The sequence below is a fragment of the Thalassophryne amazonica genome, chromosome 15, assembly GCF_902500255.1.
Source record: "Thalassophryne amazonica chromosome 15, fThaAma1.1, whole genome shotgun sequence".
Taxonomy (NCBI): domain Eukaryota; kingdom Metazoa; phylum Chordata; class Actinopteri; order Batrachoidiformes; family Batrachoididae; genus Thalassophryne; species Thalassophryne amazonica.
In genome coordinates, this window is record NC_047117.1 from 90092530 (window position 1) to 90110762 (window position 18233).

General features: G+C 42.7%; 1 protein-coding gene across 1 annotated transcript in view; it reads right to left on the reverse strand.

Moving 5' to 3' along the window:
* LOC117525913 (E3 ubiquitin-protein ligase RNF38-like) overlaps window positions 1-9179 on the reverse strand; it is a 43616-nt gene extending 34437 nt beyond the window's left edge. Inside the window, exons 1-2 of the mRNA XM_034187864.1 lie at window positions 9063-9179; window positions 5705-6301 (exon numbers count right to left, since the gene is read on the reverse strand). Coding sequence (XP_034043755.1) covers window positions 5705-5960 — 256 coding nt within the window. The 5' untranslated portion in view covers window positions 5961-6301; window positions 9063-9179. The remainder of the gene's footprint in view (window positions 1-5704; window positions 6302-9062) is intronic.
* Window positions 9180-18233: the final 9054 nt, after the last annotated feature.

Here is an 18233-nt window from a genome sequence, read left to right on the forward strand (position 1 = left end):
TTCCAGTCTTATGTAATCTACATAAATGTCAAACCACACACACACACCTGCGTTCTTTTCTGAATTACTATCGTTCTGTGCACTGTGCATTTCAGGTCTGATTAGACCGGATAATGAGGGAGTGTCTCGCCAGTGCCTCCCACTCTAGATCGAAATCCATTTGGATGGAAATACAATACGCTCATTCCAGCCATTGATTTGTGCTATTCTACATGTCAAAGCCCAGAAAGAATCACAAAAGAAGGAAAGGGCTTATAAGTGACAGCAGAGTAAAACTGTAATGACGCCTTGTTCAACTTATTTGCTGATGCTGCTGAACTTCAAGAAAGTGAAAGATTATTTGTTTTGGTCATGGATCTGTGCTTCTGTACTTTCATACCTATCCTAGCAGCATTACCCATTCTAGCAACACACAAAGATCTCCATTTCTCTGTAATGTTGCAGGACTACAAAAAGCTGGACCTGCAACATTAATCCATCCATCTGTCCATTTTTTACCTTCACTTGGCCAGACAGGTTTTACCCGTTTCTGTACACACTTGCTCAAAGTCTGATGCACACATATTACACAATGTGTAATGCTGCTTTTCAGTCACACAGCTGCTTCTTTAAAACAGCAATCATATCTTGCTCAAGGTCTACTGCAGTGATTCCTAATCCTGGTCACTGGGACCCAAAGTAATGCATTTTCCATTTGTCCCTGAACTAATCAGATCAGCTCAGTGTGTTCCAATACTCAGCCGGTGTTTATTAGCTGAACACACCTAACTGAGCTGATCTGCTCTGATTAGTTCAGGGACAAATGGAAAATGTGCTGTACTTTGGGTCCTGAAGACCAGGATTTGGAAAAAAAACTAGCCTAGTCTTATTAACAAATAAAAAAAAAGAAAAGATGCTAAACTCTGTATTGGTAGAATATTAGTTGTCTCATTGTATATACAGAGTCTTAAATTTTATGAAGCGTCTGAAATATGACTTTTAAAAACCTTCCAACACCAAAGGCACAGTAGTTTCTCTACAAAATAAAACTCTCCTCCCTCTTGGACTGAAAGCCTGTGTTGGGTGTAATGCTTTACAAAATAAGTAACTGAAATCACATTACATTTGTCTGTAACACAGTAAGACTGCAAGCAAAAATTTACAAATTTCCCTTGAACGCGTCATGAACAGCCTGAGAACTCGAATAGCTAATGAATCACTTTTTTTGTGCTCTCAATGACAGCAGCGCAAGGGAGAACTTTGTCAGTGTACAATCCAATTCTGTGGAATAAAAATCATAGAAAGTTGTATGCAAAACTAGGGGGAGTTTTTCCTTACCAATGTCGCCCGTGTGCTAGCTCCGTGGGATTGGTAAGGTTAGATCTTACCTGCATGAAGCACCTTGAGACAGTGTTATGATTTGGTGCTATAAAAATAATTTGAAATGTATTTGAAAACGTGCGGATTAAAAGAGCTTTGCTCATTCTGATGCTAACCTTCAGGTAAGTCAAGAAAACTGCCAGAGATAAATGCACATGCTCGTGTGTGTGTGTATTTGTGCATACTGAGCCGCACTAAAATGCTGTCGGCTTCAATGGTAGTTAATTAAACATCTCTTAAACACTGACAAAGTCCAAAAAAAGGAGACAGTAAGAATGGTAATTTGACAGGTCTGGACATCGTCATTTGGCCACTGGCCCGGCAGCGATATGGGTCATCAGTCCACTACAATTTCTAAAATGATGGCCCACTCAGGCCACTACAAATATTCGCAAAACTCAGTTTATTTTACCATTTTTTCCCAGCAGCAAAGTCGAATTTCTTTACATCTCCAGGTCATCAAACTTCAGCGAGTCCACCATGTTTGTTTTTGCCTTGCACACGCTCCACTGAATAAACAAAATTAGCTGCATAATCAATGGGTCCGAGCACAACGATTTACCCAGACTGACGACAAATGAGTAAATTAAGTGCTTTTATTTATTTTTTCGGTGGCTTCTTGTAGTATTTTGTAAATGTGTAAAATGCGCTCCAACCTCAAAGCACGTCCCTGTGAAATAAATCAAGCGCACCCTCTCTTCTTCCACGGCATTTAACGACAACCAACATCCTTATTGTTGCATTGCTGCCACCTTCTGCATCAGTCCGTTATAGCAGTACTAAATCCTGTCGAGTCCACTGTCTTTCAAGTAAGAGCCAACACTTACTCCTTCCACTTGACCATATGCCTAAAATACGTCCTACAGAAACTTTCAGGCCTGTTCTTCTATATTGTGAGAGAAGCTCTTGCCTTTTTCTGGATTATATATTACAAAACATGAGGACATCCCTAATCACCAAAAGAATGTCCTAAATGAGGTCTTACAGACTCCTGGATGAACCTGTCCCAATACTATTGATAGCTGACAGTCAATTTAATGTGCACTGTATTTTATTACTGTATTTAAGTAATATCTTCTCTGTGTGGTATTACTGCCTGAGCATTCTTTAATCAAATCTATGACAGAAATGTACATGTAACCGTTTTAGTTTCAATAAATGTTGTGAGTTGATGATTTGGGTGCTATTGTGAGCTTAAGTACCCGATTGTCCAATGTTTTGGAAACATGCCAAAAACGCGCCGCCTAGGGTGATATCTGCCAACAGCACTGCTATACTGAAAATTTCTGGGGAGAACCCTGAATGTGGAATATATTACTTTTTTGAGTAAGCTGCTGAAAGCCGTGTATCTTCTTGGAGTGATGTAGTCTCAGTTGGCATAATTAGTTTGAATTAGCTTTGTATCTGTTTCACATTTACACGTCGAAGATTTGGCTACAGTTATTACCTGAAAAGTCTCATTCCACGTCTCATGTTGCTTTACAGACCTCATGTGATTTAATGTGGGGATAAAACAAATAGAGATGAATCATAAAGAAAGCTCATGTGGAAATGTCAAAACTCTACTGTTGCCAGAAAGACTGGTTTTAGTAAATAAGAACAAATCCATGCAGGAAAGGGGCTTATTTCTCATCTTCTGTCCAACACACGCTACTCAGTGAAGAAAAAAAAAAAAAAAAAGACTGGTTTGCCTGTTGCGGTTGATCCCCAGTGTTGGACTTTTGATTGCATGATAATTAATTCCAATGAGAAGAATTAGTATGAGCAGTCAGGGCAGGGCGGTGTGGGCTAATCTCTGCAGGGTTTATGCTGCCTGTGTGTAGACTTGGAAAGACGGCATCGTAATCCTTCTGAAACCGCCAAGAATAACTTTCCTTTCCTTTAACCCTTATGTTTTGACAGTTTAATATTTTGACATTTATATAACTTCTAAATCTAAAGTTTAACTTACACATCCATAATAAAGAACATTCATGGAAAAAGAAGCTGTCCTTCTTATAATTTCATTATTAAGTGATCATTTAAATAGTTTGCACTGTGGTATTTTTCTGTTCAACTTGTGTTTTTTTTTTTTTGAAAATGTTTCAAAGCACCACAGCAGAATATTTCAGAGGCGACATTTCCCTAACCTGAGAAACCCGTTAGTGTTAGCTTTCCCATCGTGCTGCTGAATGTGAAACTCTAGCTGTGTTTTTGTTGTCTGGCTGACTGCGCTGCATTCGCTGTGTGAGTGCCCTCACTTGTATTCTGCACCCAGCACCAGTCCGCATCCACTCAATGGCCTCTCAGCTTGTAAAGTTTTGCTTTGTAGTGCAGCACATTGGCATCAAACTGAGAGGAACCCACCTCATGTACGACTAAACAGACCCTCTCATGGAAACAGCTCACAACTACCCTGAATGTATGAACTACAGTTAAGTCAATAAACACTTGGACACAGACGTTTTTCTTGTTGTAGCCATCTCTCACTGTATATTAGACCTGAAAGCATATAATGAATGCAGACTGTCGGCCTCACTTTAATGAAGTTACACAAAGTAACTTTCTATATAGGACCTTTTTGTGAAAGAAACACTGAAAACGCCTACTAGTATTATTGTAAACTGGTAAATTCATATGCATTCTCATGGGTTCAAAAAATAAAGAACTAATCAACAAAAGCTAGGATGTCAATGTTGAAGCTTCTTATAAACAATATTTCTGGTCTTTTTGTCCTTCAGGTTCTGGAGAATATGTCGTGGAGAAGCCCGTATGAGTAACGCTTAACTCTTCGATATTCAAACTGACCCTTAATTGGAGTAAGCGATTGAAGATGAGTGAGTGAGTAGGTGAACCTTTATAGTCTCTCCCTGAGAAGGGAAGGTCACCATCTGAGGCCATCAGTGGTATACATAAATGTAAGTTACACAAGTTAAATAGTTATCTTGCGCATCTTAAATATCAATATGCTCTTACTGCAATCAACACTATAAAATAGTTCATCAGCAGACTAAATATTATATTAGTCTACACTAAATTCACTCATTTTCTTGTCAAAAATAGATGATTAATTTATTTTGGACAGCCACATCATACTTGTTCCCATTTCTTAATGTTTGATTTAACTGTTTAAAGTAGGTTACTTCCGCAGTCAAGTCAGGTATCCAACTACCGATTTACAGCTAGGTAGTCCGGAACAATGTAGATGCAGAAAGGTAAAATGACCAAGGAATGAACACAGGTCTACCTACAGATACAGAGGAGGATGAACAGAAGAAGTCGGAGTACCCAGATGGAACCCATACAAAAACCACACAGAAAGGACCAGGTCAGAAGAGAACCTGGGAGCCTCTCACAGCAACAATGCTAACCACTCATCCACTGTGCTGCCCATTTCTGAACTCATTTAACATTTACACGTTTTTGTTTTTTTCTCTATATATTAGCATGCACTTGGCAAGTCTGAGCAAAAGCAGATCAAGATGTTCTTCAGCTGTCTTGCTGACAAACATGAATGGGTTGTCATACATGTACGGTTAGTCAACAATGTTTCGACATCCAAGTCTTCCTCAGGGAGTGGAGCAAGACTAAGACTGATGTTGAAACACTGGTGACTAACCATTAAAGCTTTTTTTTCCCCAATGAAGCGTCAAATTTTTGCGTGACTGCTTTGGTCTCGACATTTAGATTTGTTTTTGTAGTCAGCACTTCTTCAATATTAGTGTGCACTGCTTTTTTGTTTGTCCAATCAGAAACACTAAGTCAATAGAGCTAAATGGAGGAGGAGATGATGATGATACAAAAGCAGTTTGGTATGAGTTCATTATTCCCTTTCAACTCCAAAATGCTGTAATAAGCAGCCCCCGCCAGCAAAAAAAAAAAAAAAAAAAAACCTGGCCCAGCGATAACTTATGAACTACAAATTGACAATCTAACCCCAGCAGTTGTTTAGCTCCACATTGCGTATCTGCAAATGTCTGAAAAAAAAAAAGAAAGAAAGAAAAACAGCATGCTGACTTTAGACAGAAATTAACCTGTGAGACATTGTCAGGCTTGTTACCTAGCTACGTCAACATTTGTTAAAGACAGTTAAAAATATATAAATATATTTTTTTTTAAAAAGCCACAGTCTGAGTGACTTCAATCCAAATTACCAACTGCTGTTAACTGACCTAGTGTATCAGGTGCACCACATCCACACTCTGGCAAACATAGGAAACACCATCTGTCAACTTCAACATGCATAAAAACGCCAGAGTTTGGTTCTTAAAACTGCAAAATTATTGAAGATAATTAAGGCGTGCGATTCTGTTTGAGGGAACACCAACAGAGTCACTCACTGACAGTGACAGGTGGGGGCATTTACCTGCCGCAGGGAGGCGATGCACCCCGGGAATTGATGAAAGCCTCTGAACGCCAGGAGAGGTGTTGCTTCCTAGGCCTCGCTGCTGGTTCTCTGAGTGGTTGCTGTGCGCTCCAAGCGGAGTGCAGCCGGCACTGTGCTGTTGCTGATGATGGTTAGTTCCCATTAGTCCACTGCTGCTAATCCCATTGCCATTCCCACCGCCGTACTGCTGGTAGTATCCAGAGCGAGAACGTGATCGAGTCCTCGGGGGCTCCATGCTCGTTTGGTGGAGGACGAGAGCTGAGGATGAAGCTGGTGACTGCGGTAGACAGCCGTTGGTGGATCCAGGCTGTATAAAGCCCCTAGAGCCACTCTGGCTGTAACGAAAGGCCCCCTCCGCTCCTCTGTACTCTGTCCGCTCCTACAACTCCGCCGCCCCTTTCTCTTCGAATAAATCAGCCCCTTTAGGGACAGGCTCTGGGGTGGAGGGCAGCCTGGGGCAAACTCTGGGCTCCTGAGTTGTTGGCTGTCCAGTGGCTGCAATTGGCATTTCCTTTTGGGGGATTTCCTATGTTTCTCTTTTTTTTGCCCTTCTTCTGAGTTTTCTCTGGTTTCCTCCTACAGAAGATGGTTAAAAGTGACATTTTAGAGAGTAGCAAACAGTTCAGCTGAGCTCTGATGTGTTTAAAATGGGCATTAAGAGATTAAACTGTTCACATAAACAATTCAAGGATGACACCAGCCAATCTGATGTTTCAGTTCATTATAGTTCAACAATTAAGTCAACTTCTGATACTTTAAATAGTCTTCCCAATTAATGGTTTGACCAGTTTTTTTCCTCTGTGATCAAACAGATTCATACTGAATACATTATTCATAATTTATCTTACAACGGCACCATCCCACCACTACGTTTGTCACAAACTATTTTTACTAGACAATATGTTGTCCAAGAAAGGCTGCAGCCATATCACTCTGAGCACACCTGATCTTGTTAGATCAGGTGTGCACCTGGAAAACCAGGAGCTGTGAGCATGTTTCTCCACGTCAACCTGGAGTTGCCTCAGAAAAGGCATTCAGCATCAAACTTGTACCAAACCCCAGAGCAACTTGGTTCGGCCAAAAGCAAAAAAACAGTGCTCCAATAAATAAATAGTGTGGCCCAGAAATAATTCTGATAAATGATATTGCTGCCATTTTAAGACATGTTTATGTACCTTATAATGTAACTGCACCCATTCAAAGCAAACCTTTACTTCTTAAGCCTACTGAGACACTGAAATTGGAATATAGAAAACAAACAAAGAAAAAAGATAGAATACCGTATATAAAATCTAAAACAGTCCAGTTCAGTTCAGGTGAATCTTTTAAGGCAAATCTTAAAGCTTACTTATTTTCTTTGGTGTTTATGCACTTGACACTTGCACAAATTTGATCCCCGCACTGCCGCGGAATTCGTCGTGCCAATGCATCCGGCTGGATGCGTCGCTTTGTTCCGCTTGACGCCATGCTATATAAAATAATAATTTCATAGCCGGTGGCACATTTGCTCTCTGAACGTGGTTAATGAAACCATCAGCTATGTCATTCATTTTATTGCTGGTCTGAATTATAAATGGGGTTTTAAATTTTTATTTCTACTTGACATATGATACGAGCTGTTTTTGTCTTATTTTATTATGTTGGCATTGTACAGTCCTGAAGAAAAATACCTATTAGTGTTGCGTAACATTAGCTTCACCTGCTTCACTGTCACGCTGTGTGGCTGAGTGGCCTAAGCCCCGCCCACAACATAACTGACAGACAGAAAAGACGACAACAAACAGCAGAAGCACAGGGAAAGAAATGAAACCAAAACTAAACACATCTCTATTTTGGGGGGTTTTCCCCTGTTTGTTCTGCTTAGATGCTCTAAAACTAACACTGCACCCAAATCTTAGACTGGCAGAGAAAACCACACTGTTTATTCTGGAATGTTGGCCACACAACTACAACGGGCCACACCGAGGGTCACTGTATAATAAATTGACAGTAATTATTGTGACAGGCCTACCCACCGCTGCCAATGGAATTTATGGAACTTTGTGCTGCAATTCCTTTTTAAAATAAAAGTTACAGAGCGGCTATTGATATGGTACTGTATTCCCTTTTTCTCATACTGCATCCAATCAGACTGTTGTGATTATTTTGCAATAAAGACAGAAACTATGATGTCAACGCTGTACAGGTGGTAACTGACAAATTTCAAGCTCAAAACTTAGGGTTAGAAACGAATGACACTGGGTAGTTTAAATAGCAATGGGTGGCATACTAATAGTAATTTGTGATTTGGAAATAAAACCAAGTCAATAACAAGGGCTGAAAAGTAAAGTATGTGGATGAGAAAATATTCCCATCAATCACATCAACCATTACGATGGATCCCACAAGACTGCTTCAAAAAACAGTTTATTAAAATATTACAACGAAATGAACGCAGTGCCACCAAGAACAGCACACAAAAAGACTTCTTTTCAGCTACACTGTTGGTAAAACGCCTGTCATGTCTACATCTTGGGATCCAAAGGTTAAAATAACCGTTATGCTCCATTCTGGCTGCTTATCTTGACAAGTGTTACAACTTTAAGCGACTTCCCTCAACTTTGTCCAAGTGCAGTCAACAAACAGCGTTCTTCCCCAAACTGGTTCGACTACAAGCTGAAACAACGCCCGTTAAAGTAGACTTTAAGGACAAATCTGCGACTTTAAACTGAATAAAACAACTAATCTACAGACGTTCACTTGGTTAACACCCGAGCAGCCATGATTGGCTAGCTTCATACGAGGCTAACGCCGAGCTGCTAACCGAAGTGTCTTCTTACATTTGTTTTCGCAGCACTACAACAATTTCCACACATCTGACGGCTTTATCGCTCGTCTGTTAATCCCCGAGCGGAGTTTGAATCAACTTTAGCCACTTTAACAGCCATTTAAACTTGTTTAACCAGTCTGCGTAGTATCGCTGGCTAGCTTGGCGAGCTTCCCCTCCTCCTCCGCTGCCGCCGCCGGCGTCGTCGTCGGCGCCGACATACACCGAGAGAAAGCCCGCAGCCACCCACGCCTCGATCCCCTCTAAAACCCACTGTTAATAACCACAAAATGAAAAAAACTTAACAGAAAAGCGAGTTCCGGCGAGCCCGGTGTGTCTCGAAAAGCCGGAGGGGCAACAGAGCAAAGCGCGGAGAGAGATTTTTAAAAAAAAAGTGATCAACCAAAGATTACAAAGAAAGAAGCTCGGCTAAATATAACCCCGGACTCCGCCTCGGAGTCTCAGCTGAAAGTCGCTTTCTTTCGGCGGCTTTAAGTATCTTTTTTCGCGTGTTTCGTGGGGCAAGCTTACCTCCGGCGTGTTACCTTGACGGGGATCTGTCGATAATATTGTGTGAATCTGCTCCCTGTGTTCACTGGTGTCAGCGTGAAATGTGACAGACCGTCAACGCTCAAGTCGAATTTCACCAGACCCAACAAGTCGAACCCGGAGCGCGTCAGGTCAACAAATAGTTCAACTACGCGTCATCATTCTCACCAAACAGCAGGCGATCACGTAACACGATTCGACTCGTTTTAAAAAAAATCTTCGACTATTCTACTCGAGTCAAAATAACTAATCCGCCGGGACAATGTGCTCCCGCTGGCGCTCGGCACTCGATTACATTTGCCTGGTAAATCAGAAGCAGGAGAAAGAGAGTCAGACTAAAAGGGGCTTTAAATTATTTATTTACTAATCCAAAAGCATTGCAGCCTTTTCATCTCCAGACTAAATTTTGCTGTAAAAAATCTGACGTCCATTTGGAAAAGTTGCAGGCCATCCGAGTGTGCTTTTAAGAAGAAAAAAGCAGCAGGATCAGAAAGACTAGAGTGATAAACAAAGAGAAAAGAGGCTCATTTAGCTCTTTTTTTGACAGAATGTAGATTTAATGCAGTTTAGACGCTCAAGGACAAAGACAGTGAGTCTGCATGTCAGATTTTTAAAGAAGTCACAGTCCAACAACCAACAGAGCACCATCAGCAATTATGTGATGTCTGTGCACAGACAGCCCTAAACCTGGACCAGACCAAGACCACATGAGTCCAAAGCTGGTTTTGATAGTCTCTGATCTTCAGTTATGTGATGTCTGTGCACAGACAGCCCTAAACCTGGACCAGACCGAGACCAGCTGAGTCCAAAGCTGGTTTTGATGGTCTCTGATCTTCAGTTATGTGATGTCTGTGCACAGACAGTCCTAAACCTGGACCAGACAGAGACCAGCTGAGTCCAAAGCTGGTTTTGATGGTCTCTGATCTTCAGTTATGTGATGTCTGTGCACAGACAGTCCTAAACCTGGACCAGACAGAGACCAGCTGAGTCCAAAGCTGGTTTTGATGGTCTCTGATCTTCAGTTATGTGATGTCTGTGCACAGACAGTCCTAAACCTGGACCAGACCAAGACCACATGAGTCCAAAGCTGGTTTTGCTGGTCTCTGATCTTCAGTTATGTGATGTCTGTGCACAGACAGTCCTAAACCTGGACCAGACAGAGACCAGCTGAGTCCAAAGCTGGTTTTGATGGTCTCTGATCTTCAGTTATGTGATGTCTGTGCACAGACAGTCCTAAACCTGGACCAGACAGAGACCAGCTGAGTCCAAAGCTGGTTTTGATGGTCTCTGATCTTCAGTTATGTGATGTCTGTGCACAGACAACCCTAAACCTGGACCAGACCAAGACCACATGAGTCCAAAGCTGGTTTTGCTGGTGTCTGATCTTCAGTTATGTGATGTCTGTGCACAGACAGCCCTAAACCTGGACCAGACCGAGACCAGCTGAGTCCAAAGCTGGTTTTGATGGTCTCTGATCTTCAGTTATGTGATGTCTGTGCACAGACAGTCCTAAACCTGGACCAGACCAAGACCACATGAGTCCAAAGCTGGTTTTGCTGGTCTCTGATCTTCAGTTATGTGATGTCTGTGCACAGACAGTCCTAAACCTGGACCAGACAGAGACCAGCTGAGTCCAAAGCTGGTTTTGATGGTCTCTGATCTTCAGTTATGTGATGTCTGTGCACAGACAGTCCTAAACCTGGACCAGACAGAGACCAGCTGAGTCCAAAGCTGGTTTTGATGGTCTCTGATCTTCAGTTATGTGATGTCTGTGCACAGACAACCCTAAACCTGGACCAGACCAAGGCCATCTGAATCCAAAGCTGGGTTTGATGGTCTCTGATCTTCAGTTATGTGATGTCTGTGCACAGACAACCCTAAACCTGGACCAGACCAAGGCCATCTGAATCCAAAGCTGGTTTTGATAGTCTCTGATCTTCAGTTATGTGATGTCTGTGCACAGACAGTCCTAAACCTGGACCAGATCAAGATCACATGAGTCCAAAGCTGGTTTTGCTGGTCTCTGATCTTCAGTTATGTGATGTCTGTGCACAGACAGTCCTAAACCTGGACCAGACCAAGACCACATGAGTCCAAAGCTGGTTTTGCTGGTCTCTGATCTTCAGTTATGTGATGTCTGTGCACAGACAGTCCTAAACCTGGACCAGACCAAGACCACATGAGTCCAAAGCTGGTTTTGCTGGTCTCTGATCTTCAGTTATGTGATGTCTGTGCACAGACAGTCCTAAACCTGGACCAGATCAAGATCACATGAGTCCAAAGCTGGTTTTGCTGGTCTCTGATCTTCAGTTATGTGATGTCTGTGCACAGACAGTCCTAAACCTGGACCAGACCAAGACCACATGAGTCCAAAGCTGGTTTTGCTGGTCTCTGATCTTCAGTTATGTGATGTCTGTGCACAGACAGCCCTAAACCTGGACCAGACCAAGGCCATCTAAATCCAAAGCTGGGTTTGATGGTCTCTGTGCTTCAGGCTGAGGACTGAATGGTCTGATCTGTTCTGAGACCTCCAAAAACCATCTTTGATCTCAAGTGGTCTCAGTTTGATCCAGGTTTCCCGTACTACTACTACTACTACAAAAAAAAAAAAAACTACTCGGTGTGAGTGTAATGTTATTTTAACGTGTAAATTGCCATCGGTGCACCAAAACGCCATGCCAAAGGTTCTCTGTGTATCAGAGTATCGAGAGCTTTGCCTAGGTGTGAGACTTAGTCAAAATTTGTGATTACTTTGTCTCTGACAGTCCAGGTTTGTAGATGATAGGTCTCTTGATTTGAAGCTGGAGGCTGCAGTTTGTCCAGATCAGTTGCATTTGTGAATATTGATGATCTTTACAATGTGAAATTAATGCAGAAAGTCTTACCAGTTAGATGTTGCTTGCACTCAACCTTGCTTGGGTTCGATCTTGGTGTCGGTTTTGGGTGGTCTCTTGATTGCTTTGATCTTGGGTGGTCTGACCCAAGTGCTTTGTCAGGTTTGGCTGCTCTGGCCTCCTCCGAAACCAATGTTGGTTTGGTCTCAGATACTCTCAGTAAGCAGCTCCATCATTCATGATTGGACTAATGGTTGGAATGTTTGGACACCAAAAAAACTAAACCAGCACACACACATGGTTATTATGTAATCAGTTTTGCGTGTCTGGCTGATGGCAGAATATCTCAAAAACTGATGGGCCAATTATAACAAAGGTTTGTGAACAGATGATATCCACTTTTTCAGAAAGCTCATATCAACAGGTGTCTTTAATAAAAATAACAACAAACATCAACATCTGTAGCCAACAAAATTACTCTCACATGCTGAGGGATGAGAAACTAAATATTAGTAATAACCTCCCACACTACCCCCTCCCCTCAATACACGCACACACACAAATCTTGCCCATAGGATGGATTCTCATTTTTTGCTAATATTAATATTAACATTAATATTAGGGCAGCACATTGTCTTAATGGTTAGCACTGTTGCCTCACAGCAAGAAGGTCATGGGATCGATTCCCACCTGTGGCCTTTCTGTGTGGCGTTTGCATTTTCCCCACATGTTTGAATGGGTTCACTTCGGGTACTCTGGTTTCCTCCCACATCCAAAGACATGTATGTTCGGTGAATTGGAAACTTTAAAATTGTTTGTCGGTGTGCATGTGTTTGTCCAGGGTGTACCCTGCCCCATGCCCTATGACTGCTGGGATAGGCCCCCAGCCCCCCCGAGACCCTTAATTAGAGTAAGCAGGTATAGAAAATGGATCAATGGACATTAATAATATGAATTATATTATTACTGATGTAATAATAACAGTTTTTGTATCTAATTCCTCAAATGAAATTAACCCCTGCTCACTACAAGCCCACGCACGCAGACATGGGGAGAACATGCAAACTCCACACAGAAAAGGTGGGACGCGATCCCACCACCTTCTTGCTGTGAGGCAAAAGTGTTAATCTCTAAACCACCATGCCCCCCCCCCCCCCACAAGTGTCATTACAGTATAAAAGTAAGTTACTATAGACATTAGCATCTGATAATGCATTAATGCAACATACAGTAATGTTAAAGATTACATATTTAACTTTGGTGTTAAGCAGCTTATTTTAAAGTAATTGTGTTTTCTTCCTTTTGCAGCCTTAAATAATGTAACAGTTTGTTATCAGGACACATCAGCACTGACAGATGATGTAGAAATAACATTATCATTACAAAATAACAATCACCCGTTTTGATTTAAACTGATGCATCATCAGTTGAAAACTATGTTGCCAAATTCTGCAAAATTCTTTAAACTTTACACTTGAGCAGATCGATGCTCCATCAAGTTGGCCCTGAGCACTGTGACTTCATGCACAGTCTAACTTAAAGGTAATGTAACACACTGTTAACTGAGGGTTTGCTTTATCGTCAAAGTTAACCTTATCCAGTTTATGTGGTCCTGCAGTGACCTGGATCTAAAGTGACTTTACAAGAGTAGCTCAAAGTATAAACTTGACTGTGGGACTGAAGTAGTAAACCCACAGAGCACTTAATGTTTGGTGCCTTATGCTCGTGGTGAAGAATCATGGGAATTTAAGCTCCTTAAGACTTCCTTTTTAACTGAGCGTGTAAGACGGAACACCTCAGTGTGTGTGTGTCTCACAAAACAAGCAGCCGTAAATACACACATATGATATATGTTCATCCTCCTCTTGTATATGTACATGTATAAGCATGTTTCCAGTACTCACAACAACAAAAGCTAAAAGTAAAAAGTTGAGAAACATGTTTTAGAACAGTTTTACACCTGACCGCGATACATCTTTCAGTAACTTAGCCATTTTTATTTGATTATAATCACAAAATCAGATCATGCTGCATTAACTATATCAGCTAACGTCAACCCAGCCTAAAGTTGTTTTCTTACCAACAATTTCTTTTACTGTATATAAATGTATTCATTTCAAACCCATGATAGGAGTTAGCATTAAGTCCTCTCTGCTTAAACTCTCCAGGCAGTCTTGCATAAACAATGGGTGATTGTGTACACTGCTACACACAGAACTGGTTACTGCAGTGCACATTTCAGCTCATTTCACTGAAGTCACTGTGCTCAGAAAATCTCTACTGTTAAAAATAAAAATTATATATGCATATGTATGTGTACTAAAAACCTAAAAGTAATGACTACAAGGTCAGTATTTTGCTACCTAGATTATCTTAGAATGCCAAAAAGGGCTCATTGGACTAACTCAATTCAATTATGTGCAGGATTTCCATCTAATAAATATATGTAGCCTCAACTCAAATAAAGCATATCCATGCAAGATAATTTAATTTAATTTAGTTGGGACGACATATATTTGTTAGGTGGAAATCCAATCCAGTGAGACAGTGTTTTGAGTGTATTTTCTTGGGGGGGCGAGAGCATATCCCTCCGAACCCCCCTCCAGGTATGTGTGTGCTGATCCCCACTCCCACCGTCACCTCAAGGTAGATCTGCACCTATTAGCTACACTCCTATGACCAAAACATCAGCGTGTTTCCATGTCACTCTTTATCACTTAATGACATCATATAAAGAAAGACCTGATATCTGTGTGTGTGTGTGTGTGTGTGTGTGTGTGTGTGTGTGTGTGTGTGTGTGTGTGTGTGTGTGTGTGTGTGTGTGTGTGTGTGTGTGTGTGTGTGTGTGTGTGTGTGTGTGTGTGTGTGTGTGTGTGTGTGTGTGTGTGTGTGTGTGTGGTAATGCTGACTGATCTCAAGGTTTATAATGGTTGCTGATTACTACAGTGGAGTTGTGCGCTTCTAGTGTCGTGCATTCACCAGTATTCCCACTCTATAAATTGAACTATATGATGAAATAAAACAGTTAGTTTATATATATATATATATATATATATATATATAAACTCTTCCAGGTGTTAATTGAAGTAGAAAACATAACTCTTCTTCTGTGGTGTCATTTAAAAGCCCTCGTGTCGTGGGTCAAGGACGACGGCCTGTAATATGCATAAAAGATCTACCAGTGATATAGATCATGTCGTGCGTTGATTTTGAATCATCATCCAAACACAACAGACACACACTTATTCTCTCCTCATTACGTTCCCTTTCTTTACTTTGATGATATGCAAATATCCCCCGTACCCTTTTTCCTCCATCCTCCTCGCCCCCTTTTCTCTCTCTCTCTTTCTCCTGCAAGCAGCAAGCCTTTGCACGCACGCACACACACACACACACACACACACACACGGGGGCTAATGCACTATGGCAGCATCCACAGACAGGCGGGGAAGATCAATTTTTCACCCAGTGTGCTACCGATATTCATAAGATAAGGCCACAGAGGACTGAGTGGGGAGGGAAATGGAAGGGGGAGGAAGTGAGGGGGATAAGGAAAATGGCGAGTGGGTGTAATGAAGGGGGAGGGAGTTACAGGAAGAGGGTGTCCAGGGAAAGGGGTGAGTGTTTGAGAGAGGAAAGAGGAAGAGGAGTGGTGGAGTTGGTTAGGTGTGCGCTTTGGGGAGGGTGAGTCAGGGCGAGAGAGGGTGGGGAAGTCTCGTGGGTGAGTGGGAGGGTGGAGGCAGGATGAGTAAATGGGTTAGGGGCGGGAGAAAGGGGGGAAGGGGTGTAGAGAGAGGGAGCTCTGGGGGATGGGGTTGGGAACGGATGGGGTGGTAAGGGAAAGCGAGGGTTGTGGTGTGCGTGGAGGATGGGGGTTTATTTTGCCGACGTGCTCTCTTATTGGCCTGTTCAAAAGTTGGGGGAGGGGCAGCCGCAGACCAGACTCCCACCAGCTGTAGGGAAGAGCCAAGAAACAAAGAGAGAGAGAGAGAGAGAGAGAGAGAGAGAGGAGGGGGCAGATATGTATTTTAATGTTGATATTCTGCTGTAATTAGATTCCCGGCTAAGTGGCGGAATGGGCGGGGCTGATCAGATAGAAGTGGGCATGGCGGTGAAGGGAGCAGGCTTTGTTTGAGCGGCAGATTGTGCTCCTTCTGTGTGAGCACACACGTGTGTTCCTGATCTATAATTTGGTGTCTCACAGAGATGGCTGGACCCTTCACTGAGCTGAATTGTCAAACTTTAACACGTGAACCGTTACCCAGATAACAGCTGGCGCTGGTTTGGGTGCCACCCATCTCACTGTTCACTTGTGAGTGAGCGGTTTTGCCGTCGGCCTCACTATCAGTCAGCAGTCAACACAGATGTGGGCCACATTTGGGTCGAACTGGTGCAAAACATTCCTTATAGAAGTTGGAACAGGCCTCATTCTAGCAGAGATACCAAAACAGTATCTGTCCTGGACCTGGACCAATGTACCAAGACAGCAGTCTGGATCCATTTTAAAGATCTGAGTTTGAAATTTCAGATGTCATGGGCCACATGTGGGCCAGAGGACAGGGAGATGACACATCATGCAATCCCTAGAAAACGTTTTGCCAAGTTCTGTGGTCCAGAAGTGAGGTAGCATCATGTAACATGCCTACTTTGAGTTTTCTGATGAACATTAAAGTACAGGTCTAATTTGAACCCCCTTTCCTCAGTGTATAGTTTGGGCAAAGAAATAGAGGTAAGTCCTGTAGAGGCTCTGAGGATCATTATTGCACATGCTTCTGTGTTGACTTGGCAGCGTGATACAGATGAGAGTCTATGACTCGCCCTGGATGGGAAACCAGTTCAATGCAGGATTCTTCCCCAGGAAGGCCAGTAGCTATTTACATCTGGGTGGATTGAGGCAATGCACATGAAGTGTCTTGTCCAAAGACAGACAGATAGTGTGCCTGAGAAATAGAAATACCCCCACCCAAATAATACCCCAGGCCAGAATATACCAGGGGTTGTAGTCCACTTTAACCCTGGGTATAGTCTGGGCAGGAGGTATATCTTAGACTGCAAAACCTGTGAACTGTTAAAGGTGTTTTCACTGTGACAGATGAAGCAAACAGATTTAAATAATTTGTCTGGTGGCAAAAATCTCGTAATCCTTTCATCTGCAGTGGATTTGGAGCTCTGATGGAATAAGTGGACAACCACCGAATGCGGGTGTACAGCACATCCGCATGCAAGTAGAAGATGTCCAGATGATGCATGGATAAAACTAACATCTACCAGCTGCTCACTGGCAACCTATGAACAAGTACAAGACAAAATGATGAACACACGTGCAACCACCAGGGAAGCTCTCTGTCTGATGTCAACATTTTGGGCTCGCTGGATATCAGCCAAACGACGCATTTAATGAATAATAAACAGGGCTGTGTAGCGGCTGCACTCTGCGTTGTGTTGTTATAACTCCGCCCATTCTCGAACTCACGAGCTCCTGCATGGGAGTCGGACTTTCTAACCATAAGGCTAAAACCCAGGGCTCTGGCCTCGTGACCAGAGAATCCTTTTGAGCTGTTGGGAGTGAGGTTTACTAACTACATCTGCACAGCGACACCTGCTGGCCTCCGTTACAGGTGCACATAACTGGTACTCATGGTGCTTCTGCGTGCTAAAAAAAAAATGATGCGCAACAGAAAACAAAAGGGAAGCATTTCATAAGAGAAAAGCAGTGACAGATTGCAGGAAGTGTGTTTCCCTCTGCTGTGCATCAATGATGGTTAGCACACATGAGCACCATGAGTACCAGTTATGTGCACCCCTGATAATAAAAGTATCTGTGCAAGATGAAAATGGACCTAAATGGACACCTAAATTTCATTTCCGTTACTCATATGTTTCCTCAGTGTGACAGCTGCTTAAGTGTACATACTGGATCCAGGTTATGTCTGGGAAACAGCTGTGACTGTAACGTGGATCTGCTGGTCTGGAGGCACTGTTGTGTGGGCCGCTGAAGAGGAGGTACTGCTGGCCCACCACCACTAGAGGGCGCCCTGCCTGGAGTGCGGGCTCCAGGCACCGGAGGGCGCTGCCACCTTACAGGAGCAGCCAGGATGACAGCTGTCATCTATCACTGGAGACAGCTGATCCCAATCACTGAGGAGGTATATCAGCAGGACGGCATCTCCACCTCATTTGCCGAGATATCGCTCTACCAAGGAGGTAACGAACTCAGCCAGCCCTTCATCATTTGTGAAAGGAACGTATTTGATAAGTATCCTAGTTACTAGACAGTGTTGTTTTCTGATTAGAGGTGGAGGTGGTGTTTTCCACCCCA